This window comes from Salmo trutta, chromosome 23 (genome assembly GCF_901001165.1).
Source record: "Salmo trutta chromosome 23, fSalTru1.1, whole genome shotgun sequence".
NCBI lineage: Eukaryota > Metazoa > Chordata > Actinopteri > Salmoniformes > Salmonidae > Salmo > Salmo trutta.
In genome coordinates this window covers 18,302,395-18,326,892 of record NC_042979.1, presented here as the reverse complement: position 1 = coordinate 18,326,892, position 24,498 = coordinate 18,302,395, and the positions used below count along the sequence as shown (strand labels likewise).

The 24,498-nt window shown below is 44.0% G+C and overlaps 1 protein-coding gene across 1 annotated transcript; it reads right to left on the bottom strand.

Moving 5' to 3' along the window:
- Positions 1–1,217: 1,217 nt before the first annotated feature.
- On the bottom strand, positions 1,218–23,603 carry LOC115159524 (histone-lysine N-methyltransferase Smyd1). The gene is made up of 10 exons (XM_029709322.1): positions 23,308–23,603; positions 11,686–11,862; positions 11,170–11,377; positions 10,787–10,917; positions 10,665–10,703; positions 6,099–6,294; positions 3,778–3,870; positions 3,469–3,632; positions 1,863–2,031; positions 1,218–1,604 (listed from the first exon to the last, which is right to left on the bottom strand). The coding sequence occupies exons 1-10, from the start codon at positions 23,439–23,441 to the stop codon at positions 1,443–1,445; spliced, it is 1,473 nt and encodes a 490-aa protein (XP_029565182.1). The 5' UTR covers positions 23,442–23,603; the 3' UTR covers positions 1,218–1,442.
- Between the last annotated feature and the right edge of the window lie 895 nt (positions 23,604–24,498).

The following is a 24,498-nucleotide window of genomic DNA, read 5'->3' as shown; positions in this document are numbered from 1 at the left end:
TCAGACTGCTAAACAGCAATCACTAACTCAGAGAGGCTGCTGCCTACATAGAGACTCACTAGTCACTTTAAACAATGCCACTTTAATAATGTTTACAGATCTTACATTACTCATCTCATATGTATATACTGTATCTTATACCATGCCGAGCGGCATCTTGCCTATGCCGCTCGGCCATTGCTCATCCAAATATTTATTTGTACATATTCTTATTCCATCCCTTTAGATTTGTGTGTATTAGTTAGTTGTTGGGGAATTGTTAGATTATATGTTAGATATTACTGCACTGTCGGAACTAGAAGCACAAGCATTTCGCTACACTCGCATGAACATCTGCTAACCATGTGTATGTGACCAATACAATTTGATTTGATTTGAGGCACCAAAGTCATGGCCAACTCGTTCACAGTTGACCAGGAGGCTAAGCTGGAGACGATGACTAGAGAGAAGAACAAGGTGAGTTGCTCAACCAGACACACCCACACTTACTTGGGGCCTCATGGGGGCACCTGCACATTGGCTAACTTGTACTTAAGTTGTAAATTACAGATGGGGAATTCCAGTCCTGGAGGGCCAAAGTGTGCAGGCATTTGTTCCAGTTCAGCTTTTGCACCTGATAAATGTTTATCAGTTTCCTTAGAGCTGGAGCAAAAGTCTACACATGTAGCGATCAATGAACAGTTGCTCTCCCTACTTTGAATGTGTTATTTTTTTAGCATGTTTCCATGACCCATTCTATGAGTGGTGCTAAACCTACTTATAACAAGCCATAGTGTGCTAACTTGGAATGATCTAGTTTGTTACTCTTGCATGGTATGTCATGCACTGACTCCTCTACCCTTTCCCAGCCTACGGTGAATCTGGGTGGGAACACGCTAAACGTCTCACTGAAGGGCATTGAGTCAGTCACGGAACATCATCGTTATGAGTATTATGGTTGGGGACTAGAATGGATTTGAATTGTCAACAAGGGGTGGAATTTCCCTCCTTCAAATGTAACTGGGCTGTAAAACCTAATCTGTGTGCACCCTTTATCTTTCCAGACCATGACGCTTCGCCCCATCGTCTGCAAGAGGATAAGTAAGCTCATGTAGTGATCTCTCAACCCTTTTTGAATAAACCAGGAAAATGTATTGACTTCTATGGTTTGTCTATAAAGAGTTGATCCTTAGCTTTGATTGGTTGAGCTACAATGTATAGCAAAACAGACTCCAGACTCTATCCAGTGTTCACTTTTATTGCCTTTTACATTAAATATTTCACATGGTAATATGGCACATGGTGGGTATACTGATTCAATGTTTACTAGCACAAAAAAGGTAAGACGTTCATAGGAACTTTGAGCCTTACAGCTATAGTTGAGGGCCAGCCAATAATTCTTTTGGGGGGCAGATTTGGTGACCACTGCATTTCAATGGTATGAAAGTGGTGTGTACAGAAGCTCATTGCTTGTGGAAGAGTGCCTTGACGTTGTTCTCAACACTGACTGCCTCAGCCATCATGCCCATGGGCTTGTTCTGCAGGGCAGCCTCTCTCATGCTGTGGTAGACGCACTCGTTCTGCTTGAAAATCCTCAGCTCCATCTCGGTCTGCATACGCATTGACTAGGAAACAAGGGGTCAGGGGTCAAAAGGTAGACTGGTCTGGTGTAATCTGGGAAATTAGTATTCAGTGAGGTGAAATGATGGATATGTAACCAATAGAGCTTACACTTCACTATTCTACCTGACAATCATATCTCCCTTCCATACATTTTTATTGAATGTTTTGTAACATTGTACCCTACTGAACTGGCCCCATGCTATCTTTTTCTAATGGCATAGGTTAATCAACCTAATGAGGCAGCCTGTAGTCTAGTGTACCTCCAAGTCCTTGGTGATGGGGTGGTTGGGTCCATGTGTGATCATGAGAATGGCGTAGGCCTTGCAGATCATGCCATGGCCCACCTCGATGAGCCCTGCGTGCCAGTGAGTCACGCCAGCCCGCATGGTGGCCATGCCCAACTGGGCGTTATTGGGGTGGTACAACTTCCTGCTCAGGAGAAGGGATAGAAGAGGGTTGGTGCAAAGGGAAGGGGAGGAAAAGAGAACATGTTTAGGATTAAGTAATTAGTGCACTAAATATACAAAAGTATGTGGACACCCCTTCAAATTAGTGGATTCGGCTGTTTCAGGCACACCGTTGCTGACAGGTGTGTACAATCGAGCACACAGCTATGCAATCTCCATAGACAAACACTGGCAGTAGAATGGACATACTGAAGAGCTCAGTGACTTTCAACGCAGTAGCATCATAGGATGCCACCTTCCCAACAAGTTAGTTTGTCAAATGTCTGCCCTGCTAGAGTTGCCCCGGTCAACTGTAAGTGCTGTTATTGTGAAGTGGAAACTTCTAGGAGCAACAACGTCTCAGCTGGGAAGTGGTAGGCCACACAAGCTCACAGACCGAAGCGTGTAGCTCGTAAAAATCATCTGTCCTCGGTTACAACACTCACTACCAAGTTCCAAACTGCCCCTGGAAGCAATGTCAGGACAAGAACTGTTTGTTGGGAGCCAGCAGCTGCACACAAGCCTAAAATCACCAATGCGCAATGCCAAGCGCGGCTGGAGTGGTGTAAAGCTTGCCGCCATTGGACTCTGGAGCAGTGGAAACGTGTTCTCTTGGGTGATGAATCACACTTCACCATTTAGCAGTCCGATGGACAAATCTGGGTTTGGCGGATGCCAGGAGAATGCTACCTGCCCCAGATGCATAGTGCCAACTGTAAAGTTTGGTGGAGGAGGAATAATGGTCTGGGGCTGTTTTTCATGGATTGGGCTAGGCCCCTTAGTTCCAGTGAAGAGAAATCTTAAAGCTACTGCATACAATGACATTCTAGACTATTCTGTGCTTCCAACTTTGTGGCAACAGTTTGGGGAAGGCCCTTTCCTGTTTCAGCATGGCAACGCCCCCGTGCACAAAGTGAGGTCCATACGGAAATGGTTTGTCGAGATCGGTGTGGAAGAACTTGACTGGCCTGCACAGAGCCCTGACCACAACCACATCGAACACCTTTGGGATGAATTGGAACACAGACTGTGAGCCAGGCCTAATCGCTCAACATCAGTGTCCAACCTCACTAATGTTCTTGTGGCTGAATGGAAGCAAGTCCCCGCAGCAATGTTCCAACATCTAGTGGAAAGCCTTCCCAGAAGAGTGGAGGCTGTTATAGCAGCAAAGGGGAGACTAACTGCATATGAATGCCCATGATTTTGGAATGAGATGTTCGACGAGCATGTAGTGTATGTTGTTGTCCTATCTAGCTATCTTAAGATGAATACACTAACTGTAAGTCGCTCTGGATGAGAGCGTCTGCTAAATGACTAAAATGTAAACGTAGAAATGGGATTTTAATGCTGTAGACATGCAAATCTTCATATGGTCCATTAAATTAGTCTCCACCACTCTGTCCCCATTACAAACACTCACATGTATCCCTCCACCATCCTGCGTGAGTATTCTGCAGCCTCAGAGAAGAACTTCAGGTAGGACAGCACCTCGCTGGCTGCACTCAGCATACGCAGTTGGTACAGGTGTGTATCAGCCAACACAGGCTCCTGTTTGTCCAGACCCCCACGACACAGCTTCACCACCTGTGGAGGGAAAGGGAGGGATGGAGGGGGAATTTTGCGGGTTTAACAAAAGAGGGAGAGTGAATTATATGGGACAGTGAAAGAGAGGTATTTACCGAACTCCAAAGCCACCCCTAAAGGTAAAGGAGGGGGTTGTTGTTGTTACCTCATGAAAGTCACCTGCAGTACGAGCCGCCTCAACCTTGGCCAGGCAATCCAAACTTAACTCCTCCACCTCTTTCACGAGCTCATCAGAGGGCTGAGAGAGAGAATACAGAAAACACAGCAGCGTCAGTGTGTTAACATGTGGGAGTGTGCACGTTGCACATCCCACCATCATTCACTCCTGATCATTGACAGTAAAGGAAAATGCCTGGTGACCAAAATGCACTACTGCAGACAACCACAAGAGCGTGACATATCCAACAACTCTGAAAACAGTGTTCCATTGAAGGAAATGTTGTATAAAGTGTTAATGGTCCAGTAGTCTTTTCTCACAGACACAGCAGCTGTGTGAGGAGACTAATGGTCCAGCAACTACAAAAATGGACTATACTTTACTATAATGGACTTATACTTTAGCTATGTGTTACACACCTTGTGACTAATCATAATTTGCTCCAAGTCAATTCCCATACATAGATACTGATATAGCACATCCAGGTCTATGGCATTGACCCATGTCTAAAGATATGGTCATGTGCTAAGATAGTTAGTCATATCTTTTCTCTGTATACATCAATGATGTCGCTCTTGCTGCTGGTGAGTCTCTGATCCACCTCTACGCAGACGACACCATTCTGTATACTTCTGGCCCTTCTTTGGACACTGTGTTAACTACCCTCCAGACGAGCTTCAATGCCATACAACTCTCCTTCCGTGGCCTCCAACTGCTCTTAAATGCAAGTAAAACTAAATGCATGCTCTTCAACCGATCGCTGCCTGCACCTGCCCGCGCGTCCAGCATCACTACTCTGGACGGTTCTGACTTAGAATATGTGGACAACTACAAATATCTAGGTGTCTGGTTAGACTGTAAACTCTCCTTCCAGACTCACATCAAACATCTCTAATCCAAAGTGAAATCTAGAATTGGCTTCCTATTTCGCAACAAAGCATCTTTCACTCATGCTGCCAAACATACCCTCGTAAAACTGACCGTCCTACCGATCCTCGACTTCGGCGATGTCATTTACAAAATAGCCTCCAATACCCTACTCAATAAATTGGATGCTGTCTATCACAGTGCCATCCGTTTTGTCACCAAAGCCCCATATACTACCCACCACTGCGACCTGTACGCTCTCGTTGGCTGGCCCTCGCTTCATACTCGTCGCCAAACCCACTGGCTCCAGGTCACCTACAAGACCCTGCTAGGTAAAGTTCCCCCTTATCTCAGCTCGCTGGTCACCATAGCAGCACCCACCTGTAGCACGCGCTCCAGCAGGTATATCTCTCTGGTCACCCTCAAAGCCAATTCCTCCTTTGGCCGCCTCTCCTTCCAGTTCTCTGCTGCCAATGATTGGAACGAACTACAAAAATCTCTAAAACTGGAAACACTTATCTCCCTCACTAGCTTTAAGCACCAGCTGCCAGAGCAGCTCACAGATTACTGCACCTGTACATAGCCCATCTATAATTTAGCCCAAAAAACTACCTCTTCCCCTACTGTATTTATTTATTTATTTATTTTGCTCTTTTGCACCCCATTATTTCTATTTCTACTTTGCACTATCTTCCACTGCAAATCTACCATTCCAGTGTTTTATTTGCTATATTGTATTTACTTCGCCACCATGGCCTTTTTTGCCTTTACCTCCCTTATCTCACCTCATTTGCTCACTTTGTATATAGACTTATTTTTCTACTATATTATTGACTGTATGTTTGTTTTACTCCATGTGTAACTCTGTGTTGTTGTATGTGTCAAACTGCTTGCTTTATCTTGGCCAGGTTGCAATTGTAAATGAGAACTTGTTCTGAACTTGCCTACCTGGTTAAATAAAGGTGAAATACAAAAATAAATTAAAAAAATATTTTGCGATGTCTCAGCGAGTCAGTTGGAATTCAGCATTAGGCTACCATGTCTCAGATGAAATCAGAAAAACTTGATTTCATATCAACTGCTACATGTATTTTGTTCTATCTATGGTAGCTGATATTTAGGGTTGGGATCTCATGTGAGGCAATTGTACAGTGAGAGTTGAGATCCATTAAGGGAGAGGGGAAGCATGGAACTTTATTGAGCTGAAAAGTAATTAGTCTAATTAGGGCCCCTGGGCCCTCAGAGGTATGATCAGGTGTTTCATTTGTGCATTTAAGTACATGCTTCTGATGCATCAGCTGTGAGATGCCCATCTGCGTGATAGGGTTATGTGCCCAACGTGAGTCTGGGTACGGCATGGGACCAAGAACCCAGGACCCCACTGTTTGGAATGGAATGAATTGACCCCAACTCTGCCCTCAACATGTCACTACTTCCCCCACCTTGTTGCCTTCGGTCTCCTTGGCAGCCATCATTAGGTCATCCTTGAGGTTCTTGCTGCAGCTTTTGCAGGTGCAGTCAAAGTGGTACTGGTGCTTTAGGGCTCTCTGGCGGTCCGTTGACACGTTCAGGAAGTCCACGTAGCCCACCGTCAGCTCCTCATTCTCAGCAATCTTACCAAGCGCACGCAGCTCAATCCTGAGGGAGCAGGGTGACATGGTTAGCCTAGTGCCAGAGTAACAGCTGCTCTAGGATCAGCTCGTGAGCTCTGTATGTCACATGCTGAAAGAACAGGCCCTGGAGCATAAGTAATAAGGGGGTGATGTAGTGTGATGTGATGGTAGTAACCATAAGGGAGGGTAAGGGGGGTAGTGTAGTGGGATGGTAGTAACCATAAGGGAGGGTAAGGGGGGTAGTGTAGTGTGATGGTAGTAACCATAAGGGAGGGTAAGGGGGGTAGTGTAGTGGGATGGTAGTAACCATAAGGGAGGGTAAGGGGGGTAGTGTAGTGGGAGGGTAGTAACCATAAGGGAGGGTAAGGGGGGTAGTGTGATGTGATGGTAGTAACCATAAGGGAGGGTAAGGGGGGTAGTGTAGTGTGATGGTAGTAACCATAAGGGAGGGTAAGGGGGGTAGTGTAGTGTGATGGTAGTAACCATAAGGGAGGGTAAGGGGGGTAGTGTAGTGGGATGGTAGTAACCATAAGGGAGGGTAAGGGGGGTAGTGTAGTGGGATGGTAGTAACCATAAGGGAGGGTAAGGGGGGTAGTGTGATGTGATGGTAGTAACCATAAGGGAGGGTAAGGGGGGTAGTGTAGTGGGATGGTAGTAACCATAAGGGAGGGTAAAGGGTGTGTAGTGTAGTGGGATGGTAGTAACCATAAGGGGGGTAGTGTAGTGGGATGGTAGTAACCATAAGGGAGGGTAAGGGGGGTAGTTTAGTGGGATGGTAGTAACCATAAGGGAGGGTAAGGGGGGTAGTGTAGTGTGATGGTAGTAACCATAAGGGAGGGTAAGGGGGGTAGTGTAGTGGGATGGTAGTAACCATAAGGGAGGGTAAGGGGGGTAGTGTAGTGTGATGGTAGTAACCATAAGGGAGGGTAAGGGGGGTAGTGTAGTGGGATGGTAGTAACCATAAGGGAGGGTAAGGGGGGTAGTGTAGTGGGATGGTAGTAACCATAAGGGAGGGTAAGGGGGGTAGTGTAGTGGGATGGTAGTAGCCATAAGGGAGGGTAAGGGGGGTAGTGTAGTGGGATGGTAGTAACCATAAGGGAGGGTAAGGGGGGTAGTGTAGTGGGATGGTAGTAACCATAAGGGAGGGTAAGGGGGGTAGTGTAGTGGGATGGTAGTAACCATAAGGGAGGGTAAGGGGGGTAGTGTAGTGTGATGGTAGTAACCATAAGGGAGGGTAAGGGGGGTAGTGTAGTGGGATGGTAGTAACCATAAGGGAGGGTAAGGGGGGTAGTGTTGTGGGATGGTAGTAACCATAAGGGAGGGTAAGGGGGGTAGTGTAGTGTGATGGTAGTAACCATAAGGGAGGGTAAGGGGGGTAGTGTAGTGGGATGGTAGTAACCATAAGGGAGGGTAAGGGGGGTAGTGTAGTGTGATGGTAGTAACCATAAGGGAGGGTAAAGGGGGGTAGTGTAGTGGGATGGTAGTAACCATAAGGGAGGGTAAGGGGGGTAGTGTAGTGTGATGGTAGTAACCATAAGGGAGGGTAAAGGGTGTGTAGTGTAGTGTGATGGTAGTAACCATAAGGGAGGGTAAGGGGGGTAGTGTAGTGTGATGGTAGTAACCATAAGGGAGGGTAAGGGGGGTAGTGTAGTGTGATGGTAGTAACCATAAGGGAAGGTAAAGGGTGTGTAGTGTAGTGTGATGGTAGTAACCATAAGGGAGGGTAAGGGGGGTAGTGTAGTGTGATGGTAGTAACCATAAGGGAGGGTAAGGGGGGTAGTGTAGTGGGATGGTAGTAACCATAAGGGGGGTAGTGTAGTGTGATGGTAGTAACCATAAGGGAGGGTAAAGGGTGTGTAGTGTAGTGTGATGGTAGTAACCATAAGGGAGGGTAAGGGGGGTAGTGTAGTGGGATGGTAGTAACCATAAGGGAGGGTAAGGGGGGTAGTGTAGTGGGATGGTAGTAACCATAAGGGAGGGTAAGGGGGGTTAGTGCAGTGGGATGGTAGTAACCATAAGGGAGGGTAAGGGGGGTAGTGTTGTGTGATGGTAGTAACCATAGGGAGGGTAAGGGGGGTAGTGTAGTGTGATGGTAGTAACCATAAGGGAGGGTAAGGGGGTAGTGTAGTGGGATGGTAGTAACCATAAGGGAGGGTAAGGGGGGTAGTGTAGTGGGATGGTAGTAACCATAAGGGGGGTAGTGTAGTGGGATGGTAGTAACCATAAGGGAGGGTAAGGGGGGTAGTGTAGTGGGATGGTAGTAACCATAAGGGAGGGTAAGGGGGGTAGTGTAGTGGGATGGTAGTAACCATAAGGGAGGGTAAGGGGGGTAGTGTAGTGTGATGGTAGTAACCATAAGGGAGGGTAAGGGGGGTAGTGTAGTGTGATGGTAGTAACCATAAGGGAGGGTAAAGGGTGTGTAGTGTAGTGTGATGGTAGTAACCATAAGGGAGGGTAAGGGGGGTAGTGTAGTGGGATGGTAGTAACCATAAGGGAGGGTAAGGGGGGTAGTGTAGTGTGATGGTAGTAACCATAACGGAGGGTAAGGGGGGTAGTGTAGTGGGATGGTAGTAACCATAAGGGAGGGTAAGGGGGGTAGTGTAGTGGGATGGTAGTAACCATAAGGGAGGGTAAGGGGGGTAGTGTAGTGGGATGGTAGTAACCATAAGGGAGGGTAAGGGGGGTAGTGTAGTGTGATGGTAGTAACCATAAGGGAGGGTAAGGGGGGTAGTGTAGTGTGATGGTAGTAACCATAAGGGAGGGTAAGGGGGGTAGTGTAGTGGGATGGTAGTAACCATAAGGGAGGGTAAGGGGGGTAGTGTAGTGTGATGGTAGTAACCATAAGGGAGGGTAAGGGGGGTAGTGTAGTGTGATGGTAGTAACCATAAGGGAGGGTAAGGGGGGTAGTGTAGTGGGATGGTAGTAACCATAAGGGAGGGTAAGGGGGGTAGTGTAGTGGGATGGTAGTAACCATAAGGGAGGGTAAGGGGGGTAGTGTGATGTGATGGTAGTAACCATAAGGGAGGGTAAGGGGGGTAGTGTAGTGGGATGGTAGTAACCATAAGGGAGGGTAAGGGGGGTCGTGTAGTGTGATGGTAGTAACCATAAGGGAGGGTAAGGGGGGTAGTGTAGTGGGATGGTAGTAACCATAAGGGAGGGTAAGGGGGGTAGTGTAGTGGGATGGTAGTAACCATAAGGGAGGGTAAGGGGGGTAGTGTGATGTGATGGTAAAGGGGGTAGTGTAGTAGGGTAGCCCTCTGGACCTTTACAGCTTTCCCTGCAAGTCAGTTAAGAACAAATTCTTATTTACAATGAAGGCCTACCCTGGCCAAACCCGGACAACGCTGGGCCAATTGTGCAACACTGGATGGGACTCCCAATCACAGCCAGATGTGATATAGCCTGGATTTGAACCATGGACCTCTTGCACTGAGATACAGTGCCTTAGACCGCTGCACCGGCCACTAGGGCAGGTCTGCAAGTTCAAGCCCTGCTACGAATGTTCTCTCTCAATTGCTACAATAGCGAAAGGCCAGGAAAGTTATTGCAGTGAGATAGTTGTCCATTTTTCGCTTTTATGGAGATAGGAAATCTTCATTGACCAGTCAGCAAACATAATCATCACTGGTTGGATAATCCTTGCAGCTCGTGGTTCAGAGAAAGTTATATTGATCGTTCAGAGCTCAACATCTTGGACTGTTGGCTCCTGATGAATAATAAATACGCTTTGGAGGAACATCCATAGCCCAGCTGCAAGCTCAGTGTGGGGGTTTTCATTTCACTCAACTTGAAGCAACATTCTAACAAAGCAGTTTTGGGATTTTGCACTGACAGACAACCAAAAACAGCCATCATCACCAACACAGTGCAGGCAGTCTAAAAGTCTAAAAATACATTCATGTTATGATGTGAGTTTGAAGTAATCTTATCAGGTAGTTGACTGAAAACTGAGCAAAATCTAACAATAGACACACTTCACACAACAAAGCCTCAAGCAGAATAGCAACTCAGTCCTACTGAGAGCTAAACAAACCATGCTATAAGTTATAGTCGGACAGACAGAATTTGTTTCGTAATATTCTGTTTTCCCCTCAGTTATTAACTTTCGGGGTTAGATATTATAATACTTTTATGATAATGAGTAATTTGATCATGCTCAATGAGGAAACGGTCCTGTGGTAAAGGAAAAATAGGGAAATATAGGGGAAATCACACTATTCAATGTCAGGGTCAGGATTAGAATGCCTGACTGTCATTTGGTACTGTTGTTCTGTTGACTTCCTCACTATCGTCCAGTGATTGAGGGTTAATAACAGGTGTTAATGAGGTCTTTGAGGATCGGATGCTCAAGGTTCAAAGGTTAGATGTTAGTTTGAAGCAGGCAGAAAGACCCACCTCCTCTTAGAGTGGAAGGTTGCGTTCAGAGCTGACTGACTGGAAGAGATGGCAGTCAAAGAGTTTACAAATCACGTACAAAAGTTGTATCTCTCCCTCTCCCTCTCTTGGGGGATACATACTTGCCATGGTTGAGGATGACAGTACAGTTGGGCCAGCAGTCATGGTTGACCAGACACAGGTTAGGGAACAGACCTACTCCCACTGCCTGCAGACCCCTCTGGTCACTCAGAGTAAAACCATTACAGTTGATCTACAGATGGATGGAGAAAAGGGGGGATGGAGAGAGAAAAAAGAAAGACGGGAGAGAGACAGATAGAATGAGAGTGGAGGAAGACAGAGAGAGAGGAATAAAGAGATGAATGGTTAATGACAGTACCTCACAGTCCATAGAGAGTTAAAGAAGACATACTATAGTCAAAATAGATCAACTAGTGATCTTGTACGTACTGTGCCAAAGTTTGAGATATCTGGATGGTAAGATGACTAACTCATTGATACGTACTATGCCAAAGATGTGTGAGATGTACTCCACGCCGTGCCTGGTGTTGGGACAGTAGTCCAGGAAGTTGTGCACGTCGATCTTGATCTCTTTGAGGTTGTCGGCGGGCATGTCGGCCATGTGGTCCTCCAGCTGGTCCACTGAGATCAGCTGGCTGTCCGACACAATGCCTGTGTCCTTCTGTATGCGCCACAGCACACGGGCAGCAAGACTGGAGAGGGACAGGGAGAGTTAGCATTAGCATTATAGTTTTATGAGTGACTGACATAGCCTGGGCGATTGTCTGTTTCTTTTTATGCAACTTGGCAAGGCCAATTTGTAAGTCGCTCTGGTTAAGAGCGTCTGCTAAATTACTTAAATGTAAATGTAAATGCATTGACAACCACTCACCTTCCCCTGTCCATCCATTCTCTTCCTACTCCCCTCTCTCTCCTTCCTCCACCACCTCTCTCCCCTAGCTCTCTCTCCTTCTCCTCTATTTTTCTCCCTCCTCCACTCTCTCTCCTCCCTCCTTCTTACCGGACATTCTCATTGGGGGCCTTTCCATTCTTCTTGATGGCACCACACTCCTGCTTGTGCTCGTCCCAGCATGCAGTCTGACAGGTGCGGTCACAGTAATGGGCAAACTTACACTGGGCGCAGCGGTGGAGGTTGGCCTGGCGACGGAAGCAGCTGTGACACACCTGCTGAGACAGACTGGGAAAAGTGGGGAGGTCAAGGGTTAGAGGTCATGATTTCTTATGGGGTTCAGGGGTTTAGCAGCCCCCTGAAACTATTTAAAATCAAACCCTGCTGCGCTCTCATCCTCCCTTCTGTCCTTGGTAACTATCAGATTTAGTGGAAACCTGTTACCATAAAACCTAATGGCAGGGATGGCAGGCCCACACACATGGTCCCTAGAGAAATCAGTCCAAACTACTACATAGGCCCTGTGGGAATTGAAGGTCCAAACTGTCCTGGGAACATAGCCTATACATGGAGTATACAAAACACTAAGAACATGCTCTTTCCATGACAGACTGACCAGGTGAATCCAGGTGAAAGCTATGAGCACTTATTGATGTCACTTTTTAAATCCACTTCCATCAGTGTAGATGAAGGGGAGGAGGCAGGCTAAAGAAGGATTTTTAAGCCTTGAGACAATTTAAATATGGATTGTGTATGTGTGCCATTCAGAGGGTGAATGGGCAAGACAAAAGATTGAAGTGCCTTTGAACGGGGTATTGTAGTAGGTGCCAGGCACACCGGTTTGTGTCAAGAACTGCAACGCTGCTGGGTTCTTCACGCTCAACAATTTCCCGTGTGTATCAAAAATGGTCCACCATCCAAAGGATATTCAGCCAACTTAACGCAACTGTGGGAAGCATTGGAGTCAACATGGGCCATCATCCCTGTGGAATGCTTTTGACACCTTGTGGAGTCCATGCCCCGACGAATTGAGGCTGTTCTGAGGGCAAAATGGGGGGGGGGTGTAACTCAATATTAGGAAGTTGTTCCTAATGTTTAGTATAATTAGTGTATATGGGGTAGAGAATAACAATGCAAGGCAATGACCAGTGGATGACATCATGGACTGATAATGGAGTGGATTTATTTCACTAGCTATTTTCACTCTGGTGGGTCTTAAAACCAGTGATTGTGCCTATTTGAAGCTGGGGGTGATTAGATGGCCATGGTAGTGTGAGAAGCCAGCAGGTTGGAGAAGACATTAAATAGATAAAAAAAACAGGGATATGTTGGTGTGCTGGAGAGTGTAGGTTTAGGGATGAATGATAATACGCTCTCACAGCAAACTGAGTGGGGAGCCATTTCTGTACCTTATCAGTGAAGAGAAAGACCTGTTCTGTGTCAGCATTTAAATCTCTCAGTCCCTTAACTCCTTACCTCATATTTCCTCTCTCCTTTTTTCTATGTCTTTCCTGGCTATCCTCTTCCCTTCCCCTCGCCCTTTTTTCAGTGCATCGCCCTTTTCCCTCGCCCTTTTTCATACAGACCCAATAAATATTGCCTCGTATTCAGAATCCTTGACTTTTTCCACATTTTGTTACATTAAACCTTATTCTAAGATGGATTTATTAAATTAAACATCCTAATCAATCTACACAATACCCCATAATGACATAGTGAAAACAGGTTTGTAATTTTTTTAGCAAATGTATACATTTATAAAAAATAAAAACAGAAATATCTTATTCACATAAGTATTCAGACTCTTTGCTATGAGACTCGAAATTCAGCTCAGATGCATCCTGTTTCCATTGATCATCCTTGAGATGTTTCTACAACTTGATTGGAAAATGACTTGGAAAGACACACCTGTCTATATAAGGTCCCACAGTTGACAGTGCATGTCAGAACAAAAACCAAGCCATGCGGTCGAAGGGATTGTCCATAGAGCTCCGAGACAGGATTGTGTCAGGGCACAGATCTGAAGAAGGGTACTAAAAAATGTCTGCAGCATTGAAGGTCCCCAAGAATACAGTGGCCTCCATCATTCTTAAATGGAATAAGTTTGGAACCACCAAGACTTTTTCTAGAGCTGGCCGCCCGGCCAAACTGAGCAATAGGGAGGTGACCAAGAATCCGATGGTCACTGTGACAGAGCTCTAGAGTTCCTCTGTGGAGATGGGAGAGCCTTCCAGAATTCAACCATCTCTGCAACACTCCACCAATCAGGCCTTTAGAATGGCCAGACAGAAGCCACTCCTCAGTAAAAGGCACATGAAAGCCTGCTTGGAGTTTACCAAAAGGCACTTAAAGACTATCAGACCATGAGAAACAAGATTCTCTGGTCTGATGAAACCAAGATTGAACTCTTTGGCCTGAATGCTAAGCCTCACATCTGGAGGAAACCTGGCACCATCCCAACTGTGAAGCATGGTGGTGGCAGCATCATGTTGTGGGGATGTTTTTCAGCGGCAGGGACTGGGAGACACCTCAGGATCAAAGGAAAGTTGAACGGAGTAAAGTACAGAGAGATCCTTGATGAAAACCTGCCCCAGAGTGCTCAGGACCTCAGACCGGGGTGAAAGTTTACCTTCCAACAGGACAACGACCCTAAACACACAGCCAAGACAATGCAGGAGTGGCTTCGGGACAAGTCCCTGAATATCCTTGAGTGGCCCAGCCAGATCTTAGACTTGAACCCAATCGAACATCTCTGGAGAGACCTGAAAATAGCTGTGCAGTGATGCTCCCCATCCAACCTGACAGAGCTTGAGAGGATCTGCAGAGAAGAATGGGAGAAACTCCCCAAATACAGGTGTGCCAAGCTTGTAGCGTCATACCCAAGAAAACTTGAGGCTGTAATTGATGCCAAAGGTTCTTCAACAAAGTACTGAGTAAAGGGTCTGAATACTTATGTAAATGTAATATTTCAATTTTTTTTATTTTAATACATTTGCAAAAAAAAATTTAACCTGTTTTTGCTTTGTTATTATGGGGTATTGTGTGTAGATTGATGAGGGGAAAAAACAATTTAATCAATTTTAGAATACAGCTGTAAAGTAACAAAATGTGGAAAAAGTGAAAGGGTCTGAATACTTTCCGAATGCACTGTATTTATGTAATGGGCTATTCTGAGATGACTTTACAGAAATATGATGGTATTCCCCACACACCTTCCAAACTTCTCTCTCTCTCTAAAACTCTGTTTGCACTTCCTCTGAGAATGTTTCCGCTGTCATTACGTGTACTTGTTGAGCTCCACCACTATATCTGTTCTGGTTTACTATATGTAGGGGAGAGTTGGTAAGTTGAGCCATTTTCTACATTCAGCATCATTCCGTGAAAGGAAATCTAACTTTCTTTCTAGCTAAGATATCTGCATATATTTCAGGATGTTGTGTATACCTGGAAATAATCAGAATTCATGGAAACATTACAGTTTTGAAAACTTAGCTTGTCCAAAAAAAGTGGTAATTTGGCACGACCCTCCCCCGGGTTAAGTTAAGCCGTGTACAAATGTCTGTACTGAATGAAATATTACCACTACCTTTTTAAAACCATGTCTATCTTTATTTCCCAAACACAATTCAATACAATCACAATCGTTTTTTTGTCTGTTAATAATTTTAAGGATCTTTAACAGGCTTTAAAGCTAACAAACACTTTGTACATTATTTTTTACACTTTTAACATAGGCCAGCACTGTTGTTACCTCACATCTCAGCAATGATGCCTTGCATCACGCCTAGGAAGAAAACACTTAGATTTGCTCAACTTACCATTGGCTCAACCATTGGCTCAACTTACCCCATGGCCATTGGCTCAGCTTACCCCAAGGCAAATATTTTGACCATATTAGCCCACACAGCTACAAGGATACACTTTCATGCTATGTTTAGGAACTCATATTCAAGCTTATAGAGACCCCAACTGATATACAGTATATACTATCGTATTCACAGTACCTTTTTTGCGGACTTTACTGTAGTATTCACTGTAGTGTTTTTGCGCAGGGTTTTTGGGCAAAAAATACTAGACACTAGAGTGAATACTGTAGTATTTACTGCAGTGTTTTTGTGGACATGAATGTAGTGTTTACTGTACTGTTTTTGCATTACTGTTGTATATGTAGTATTTACTATAGTGTTTTTGTTTAATTATCTTTTGTTTTATCTTTTTAATCATCTTTAAAAAAACATTTTGGGGGTTTTCTCCTTGAGGAAACTTACTGGACAAACACAAAAACAGCAAATTGTCCATAACCTGTATGTACTGTAGGTAGGACAGTGGTCTGACCGGTTAGGTTGACCTTCTGTCTGGTGAAGGTCAGGTTTGGCAAGGTACAAGGGAGAGGGAGTTCTCCTTTTTTTCTCAACTTGATTAAAACACATTTTTATGGATTTTAAAAGTAAAGAAGTAAAGTAAAAAATACGAGAGGATACAAACCCGGTTTAGGGTAAAGGTTGGGAATAGGATACAAACCCGGTTTAGGGTAAAGGTTGGGAATAGGATACAAACCTGGTTTAGGGTAAAGGTTGGGAATAGGATACAAACCCGGTTTAGGGTAAAGGTTGGGAATAGGATACAAACCCGGTTTAGGGTAAAGGTTGGGAATAGGATACAAACCCGGTTTAGGGTAAAGGTTGGGAATAGGATACAAACCCGGTTTAGGGTAAAGGTTGGGAATAGGATACAAACCCGGTTTAGGGTAAAGGTTGGGAATAGGATACAAACCCGGTTTAGGGTAAAGGTTGGGAATAGGATACAAACCCGGTTTAGGGTAAAGGTTGGGAATAGGATACAAACCCGGTTTAGGGTAAAGGTTGGGAATAGGATACAAACCCGGTTTAGGGTAAAGGTTGGGAATAGGATACAAACCCGGTTTAGGGTAAAGGTTGGGAATAGGATACAAACCTGGTTTAGGGTAAGGGGACTTGAGTTGGAGGAAAGGGGAAATAACTTTATTAAAAATGTAAAGTAGGGGATGGAAACTTCTTCTTCAAGATACTGGGAGGGGAGGTTTGTGATTTTTGAATAGTGGGATGAATGTTTGTGCTTATTGTTGATTTTTTCTTTAGGAAAAGTTTTATTATCGCATTTCCTTTAAAACAGCTCATATATATTTTTGTACGTCATTTTTTACACATAAAAATGGCATAAAAGCATAAAAATTTGTAAATTTGTTAAAAAGTACATGTTGTTAAAACCAATAAAAACAACCATCATTAAAAGTACTTTTCTCTGTAAAACATCCAATTCTGTAAAAGCCATTTAAAATGTGTACAAATGATTTAACAAAAGTAAAACATTTTTAAGACATGTAAAATATGTTAAAAAGTCACTTTGTTAAAAAGCTGTCTTCGGACTTTTGTACAGGAGCAGGGTGAGTCGTTATCAAACTCGCCTCCTCCTGCTCTTCCAATGTCGTTTGTGTTTCCATTGAATTAATTAGGTATGGAGAATAGTTTATTTAACAATATATGATCTCTACTTGGCATGAAGGTTTTTCAGTCATGGGTGGCACACATTGGAATATGGGGGACATATGCTAATTTAATATTAGCATATCAATACAGTATGTAGTATATATTATTCTACAGTATACTACAGCATTCTATAGTAAGCACTACATGATCAAGGGATACTACAGTGTGTAGTATAATATTCTACAGTATACTACACAATTATAGTATGCACTACATGATCGAGGGATACTACAGTGTGTAAATCCTGCCTGATGTTACTGCTGTTCCTAAAACCATTGACATACGTTAGCCTACTGTATCCACACAGAGTGTGTGTGTGTGTGTGTGTGTTAAGGTTGGGCGATTGTGTACAAGCCTATATCGCCCGATTGCTCCCCATAACAATCCTCGATAGTCGATCACTATTGGGGGGATGTGTCTTTCTCATGGCTACCCATGTATTTCCATGGAAATATAACATTTATTTGGAAAGTAATGAATATATAGATATTTTTAAAAGCATTCATGATTTGCGTAAATGTAATATACTAACTTACTCTTGTTCAAAATATGAAATGGTATTACATTTGGTGAGGAGCACATTATGACTTGTTTAGGACTCGAAACTCAAAGTTTAGGACTTGAGACTTCTCTTGATACTTGACGGTCTTGACTTGAGACTTGACTCGGACTTGCCTGTCTTGACTTGGGACTTGACTTGGGACTTGAGTGCTAAGACTTGAGACTTACTTGTGACTTGTAAAACAATGACTTGGTCATAGCTCTGCAGAATACTATAGAATTCTATAGTAAGTACTATTGTATTCTATAGTAAACTGTAGTATTTTTTTATGTGAGATTATTATAAAGTAATGCCCAAACTGAACAAATAAGGACATTATTTACTTTACCCGTGACACTTGAACATGAAGCAAACATCTCAACCATTTCAACAATGAGGAAAACAACACAATGTTACCCTAAAACAATGTTTAATCATGTTTGTGTGATTGCGCTTGTATGCTTGTATGTATGTGTTTATGACTTAGACAGGCAGAGGCGAACCTTGCTACAGTATATTTCATAGTTTTCAATTGAAACGAGCCCCAGCTGCCCAGGTGGTCCCCACTGACTGATTGTTAACAACTTTATGCAGCCTATATATTGAATAAATTCCTGAAATTAAAAAAGCATTTGAAATAAATATATTCAGTTGTGGGATAAACATAATTGTAGCAAGTAATGTCTGTGGAAAGGTAGGGGAGGCCCCCAAATCACTAAATACACTCCAGTGGACAGGCACCTAACTGGTCCCAGCTATCATTCCCCTGATGTGCCAACAAACAGATACCTGAGATCCCATTTCTATAATAGACAATCACGCAATACACGAGGCCAGACTTTCTAAATGTTTTTCATCTAGCAGCATTCAAACCTGCTTTCTCGACATGCATGTTGTACACAACTTCCTCGATCTCTGAACTTTGCCTTAAGGTGAAGGCTGGTGAGTACAGGATGGTTTTGTATATAAAAATAGAACGACTAAGTGGACTACAACACAATATTTTCCTAGGTGTGCAAAGATTGTGCAAAAAGCTTCAGCGTAGGACTAAAAACATATGTAAGTGACATGGCTATGCCAAAAACACAATACTAAACAGCCATAAAATAACTTCCACACCTTGAAGACAGGCTATGGGCTTGTGTGTGTAAACAGTTTATCCTATGAGTGTCTGGGAGTGTGTCTAAAAGGAAATGGAACTAGCTTAATGCCTGCAATGATTGTTGGCATTCTGTAAAGCTTCAACATCTTCTGTAAGCAGATAGCTGCCAGGGGACAAGACACACACACACACACACACACACAGCCCCTGCACTATTTTTCCTCTCTAGTTTTGGAAAGCTCACACATCCCTCTTTCCAAACAGCGTGATCCTTTCATTGCATACCTGCTATGTCTGCTGTCATACCAACACTAGCTCTTATATGGTTCCGAACTGGCCCGCAGTAAGCAGGCATATCTGTGACCAGCATTCCAGCAGATATAGAGTGCACAGAACTGAACGTGTGGCCTTATTCATGGGCCATCCACCTGTACAGTAGGTGGAGAGATTGATACACTGTATTGTAATATGTGTTTGTGTGTGTCGCTTATCTACACTAGACAAAGTACATTCCAATCTATACTGAACAAAAATATAAACGCAACACCTAACAATTTCAAAGATTTTTCTCAGTTACAGTTCATATAAGGAAATCAGTCAAATTAAATAAATTCATTAGGCCCTAATCTATGGACTTCACATGACTGGGCAGGGGTGCAGCCATGGGTGGGCCTGGGAGGGCATAGGCCCACCCACTTGGCAGCCAGGCCTAGCCAATCAGAAGGAGCTTTTCCCCACAAAAGGGCTTTATTACAGACAGAAATAATCCTCAGCGTGACACAATTCCGTAGGCACCACAACAGCAATTAATCTACATAATTAATTGGCTGTTAATGGCAATTATCAATGACAATAATCAATTACATAATTTAATGGGCCTAGAACGTGTCTAACGTTTAGCTGTTTTTGCTAAGGTGTTGTCTGGTCTGTTGCATTGCTCAGAACTGTTGACCCAGCTCAATAGGTGGCCTGTCACAAACCGTTGCGTCTTATGTTCTGGTTGAGGTGTTCCTCTCATTAAAAAGTAACTGGGGTTGTCTGTAGTTGTGCCATTTTAGCTAATTCTAGTCGGCAGGTGTTACTACAATATATTACAGTCATGTCCGCAAAAACACTACAGTAAATACTACAGTAAAGTCAGCAAAAACACGACAGTGAATACTATAGCATACTACAGTCATGTCCGCAAAAACACTGCAGTATATTACAGTCATATCCGCAAAACACTATAGTGAATACTACAGTAAAGTCTGCAAAAACACTACAGTGAATACTATAGCATACTACAGTCATGTCTGCAAAACACTATAGTGATTACTATAGTATACTACAGTCGTTTCCGCAAAAGTACTACAGTAAATACTGCAATATACTACAGTCAAGTCTGCAAAACACTATATTGAATACGAAAAGTAAAAAGTCTGCAAAAACACTACAGTGATTACTATAGAATGTTATGTCCACAAAAATGATCGAGGGGGGAACCTCAGAGGAAATCCTCCGGCATGAGCTCCCCAATGACAGCACGTTCAAATCAAAACTGTCACGCTTGCTCCCGCTCCCCCTCCGTGGCTCTCGAGGGTGCCAGGCTGCCCATCATTACGCACACCTGTCACCATCGTTAAGCGCATCAGTGCGTCTTTGGACTCACCTGGACTCCATTACTTTGTTTATTGCGCCTCCTATATCTGTCTGTTCCTCGGTTTGGTCCCCGTGTCTGCATTAATGACGTTTTGTTTCCCTGTCCAGATGCTGTCCGTGTTCTGTTTCATGTCCAGTATTTATTAAATGTTCACCCCATGTACTTGCTTTTCGTCTCCCAGCGTCTGTCCTTACAGAATGTAGACACTAATATTTGAAGCATCAGGGAGTTTTTTGTTTTTGTTGGTGACGTCGGGTCCGGGTGCCGCTGCCGTAGGAACCGGGGGTGCCTCAGCTGGCTCGTCGGGCATCCACGCCTTAGCTGGCTCATCAGGCTCCCATCCCACGTCATGCCTCAGCCGGCTCGTCAGGCTCCCACGCCTCAGCGGGATTGTCGGGCTTTCAGCCTCAGCCAGCTCGTCGGGCTGCCACGTCTCAGCCGACTCATCGGACTCCCACGCCTCAGCCGGCTCGTCAGGCTTCTATGCCTCAGTCGGCTTGTCCGACTCCCATGTCACTGCCGGCCTGTCAGGCTCGCCCAGGTGGGACGCTGGGTGGCACCCCCAAGAGCGGGGGTTACCGCTCCCCCTCCCTGGCTCTCGAGGGCGCCAGGCTGCCCATCCTTACGCACACCTGTCACCATCGTCACGTGCACCAGCGCATCTTTGGACTCACATGTACTCCATTATTTTGTTGATTGCCCCTCCTATATCTGTCTGTTCCTCGGTTTGATCCCAGTGTCTGCATTAATGTTGTTTTGTTCCGCTTGTCCTTATGCTGTCCTTGTTTTGTTTCATGTCTGTTATTTATTAAATATTCCCTCCTTGTACTTGCTTTTCGTCTCCCAGCAACTGTCCTCACAAAAACAGCATCGACAAAGCTAGCTAGCGGTGCAATCGATCAAAAAATTCTAAAGTAAGCACTACGTGATCAAGGGATACTACAGTGTGTAGTATAGTATTCTACACAGTATACTACAACATTCTAAAGTAAGTACTACATGATCAAGGGATACTACAGTGTGTAGTATAGTATTCTACAGTATACTACAACATTACATAGTAAGCACTACACGATCAAGGGGGATACTACAGTGTGTAGTATAGTATTCTATAGTATACTACAAAATATTATAGTAAGCACGACATGATCGAAGGATACACTACAGTGTGTAGTATAGTATTCTCCAGTATACTACACAATTCTATAGTAAGCACTACACAATCGAGGATACTACAGTGTGTAGTATAGTATTCTACAGTATACTACAAAAGTCTACAGTATGCACTACACGATCGAGGGATACAACAGTGTGGAGTATAGGATTCTACAGTATACTACATTTTACTACAGAATTCTATAGAATTCTACAGTAAGTACTATAGTATTCTATAGTAAACTGAAGTATTTTTATGTGGGGACTTTCTACAGTTAAGAAATATCTGCACTACACGTTGTAATTTTTAATAATAGCCTCACCTTTGTTTTCCTATTTGAGAGGGACAGAGTGACTCCCCTTGTGAAAATAATAATGGTGGCAAAGGACATAGTATGACATCATTCTACTGTATATGAGTGGCACATCACTGAAAATGTGACAACATGAGTATCTGCAAGACAAACCCAACCCATTTATAAAGCACTCAAACAACAGGATGTTGAATTTTAGACAAACTTAACTGCCATTTCTTTCAAGAATCTGTAAGATTGTAATATTAAACAGATATTGCATTGATTATGTTTACATTGATACATAAACAGCAGGTATCATTTTCTACCCAGCACCTGCAATCTGGACTCAGGGGTAGACATAACGTTATAGTAAATGTAAATCTGTCTGCCTTCATTTAGTATAATATGTTGTTTCGAAATGATATGCGTTAATTTGTGGATGTCCATCATCCATTTCGTATGATACTGTATGTTACGAAGTACAATTCGTATGCCACGCTATGAATTCCAATTTGATGTGGCTAACGTTAGCTAGGTGGCTAGGTGGCTAACTCTAACGTTAGCTCGGCTGGGGGTTATGGTTAAGTGTTAAGGTTAGGGTTAAGATTAGGAGTTAGGTTAAAGGGTTAAGGTTAGGGGAAGGGTTAGCTAATTAACATGCTAAGTAGTTGTGCAGTAGCTAAAAAGTAGTAATTAGTTACAAAGTTGCTAATTAGCTAAAATGTTAAAGTTGTCCATGATGAGATTCGAACACTGAACTTTTGGGTTGGGACACGCAGTCGCGTCAAGTTGGCTGGATATCCTTTGGATGGTGGGCCATTCTTGATATACACGGGAAACTGTTGAATGTGAAAAACCCAGCAACCCGGTTGCAGTTCTTGACACAAACCAGTGCGCCTGGCATCTACTACCATAGTCCGTTCAAAGGCACTTACATTGTTTGTCTTGCCCATTCACCTTCTGAATGGCACACATACACAATCCATTTCTCAATTGTAGCAAGTGACATCAATAAGGGATCATATATTTCACCTGGATTCACCTGGTTAGTCTAGGTCATGGAAAGAGCACGTGTTCTTAATGTTTTGTATACTCAGTGTATTACCATACGAAACATCCCGGATTTACGTATACTATGTTACGCCTAGTCTATGAGACCAGGCTGGCACCTGAGGAGTAACAGATATGCTCACTCCACTGTGAAATACCAATACTATACATGGCCTTTTGGCCACCACGATACAAACCATGAATCAGGCCCTACCCATCAAAGACATAGCAGAATATAAGTGTTTTTTTAATAAATAGAACCACAATATCAAATTTTTAAGGATATGCATTGATACTGGAACCATGAAGGTATCCTTTTTGCATTCAATTTGTCTTTCTTACTAAGAAATAATTGATGTGTGTGTGCATGCCACTGAGAGATTTTGTCATTATGACCAAAATCTCCATGCATTGGTCCCTACCTGTCGAAGACCACTGCAGCGAAGCTGGGTTCAGCAAGTACCACCTCCCCAGCACAGAGGTCCTTGGTGGTCCTGAGGCCTCTGCCCTTTACCCCAGTATCAAACACCTCCACATTGTCCATATCCAGGGTCATTACCAAGTGGATAGAAGACTGGAACACCTCACAGCCAGAGGTAAAAAGAGTGGGAGAGGGAGAAAGTGCTGGCTGAAGTGCATTCACTGACTCTCACAGTCTCCAAACACTTTTAGCACCTGCCCCTCTTTTCAGCTGAACCCCTCCCTCCATAAATAGACTGGCCTTCCTGGGACTGTGGGACTGTACCATGACAGGGCAGGGGTGTATGGATTGGGTGGGAGGGGGAGCTGTGGGAGTCTAGGGGTTTGGGAGTGGAAGTGCTGGGGAGGCATGCTCCATAGGGGGGACTTGCCCAGGTCTGCCTGGGTGTCCTCCCATCTTTGGGGTTGGTTCAGGCCAGGCAGGGGTATTTTGGTCTGGCAGCTGTGTCTGTCTGTCAGTCTGTCTGGGGAAGGGAGTAGGAAACAGCTGACTGGGAAGAGGCCTGATCAAACAGTCATCTCTGTTGATTTTTCTATCACTCTAGCTACTGTATCTGTCATTATATCATTACCACATTCTGCACAAGTCACCAGTTCTCTTTTTCTCCTTTCTGCGTCCTGTATCTGGCTCATTCACATTGGCTGTTCACATGTTCCTCTCATCCAGTGTCCCTTCCTATCTTTTGTCAAAATATGTAAATCTAAAGGACAGCAAGGCTGTCACATACTGTCTATGAAGAATGGTCACGTTCAATTAGAAGACATTGTTGTGTTGTTATTTGTAGTTATATAGGATAGCCTCATTTAATACCAAGCAATAAAACCTCATTGAATGTCGTGAGTTATAGAACACTGTAATATCCTGTCCAAAAAAACAGGAGTTGACAGATGCATAACTCCATTTTTATTATAGGAAACAGGGCTGCATGGGTCACATTTTCCCTTTCACTTCACAGGGTAATTACTTGGAAAAAACACCACCAAAACACGTGAGGATGCTTCTGGGTTTACACAGCCTTGTGTAGACAAACTGTTTACAGCAGGGAGTGTGGGAGAGAAGTAAGGGGTGAGGTGGAAGAGGAGAAGGATAAGGGAAAAAGCAGGGGTGGGAGGAGAGGATGAAGGGAGGAGGA

What these genes read in the sequence shown, in the direction of transcription:
- LOC115159524 (XM_029709322.1), bottom strand. Translation starts at nt 23,441, where the DNA reads ATGACCCTGGATATGGACAATGTGGAGGTGTTTGATACTGGGGTAAAG. An exon ending in AGGAGACCGAAGGCAACAAG is followed by an intron (nt 3,871 to 6,098) that starts GTGGGGGAAGTA and finishes TCTCTCTCTCAG; the next exon opens with CCCTCTGATGAGCTCGTGAA. An exon ending in CCATCACCAAGGACTTGGAG is followed by an intron (nt 1,605 to 1,862) that starts GTACACTAGACT and finishes CTTGTTTCCTAG; the next exon opens with TCAATGCGTATGCAGACCGA.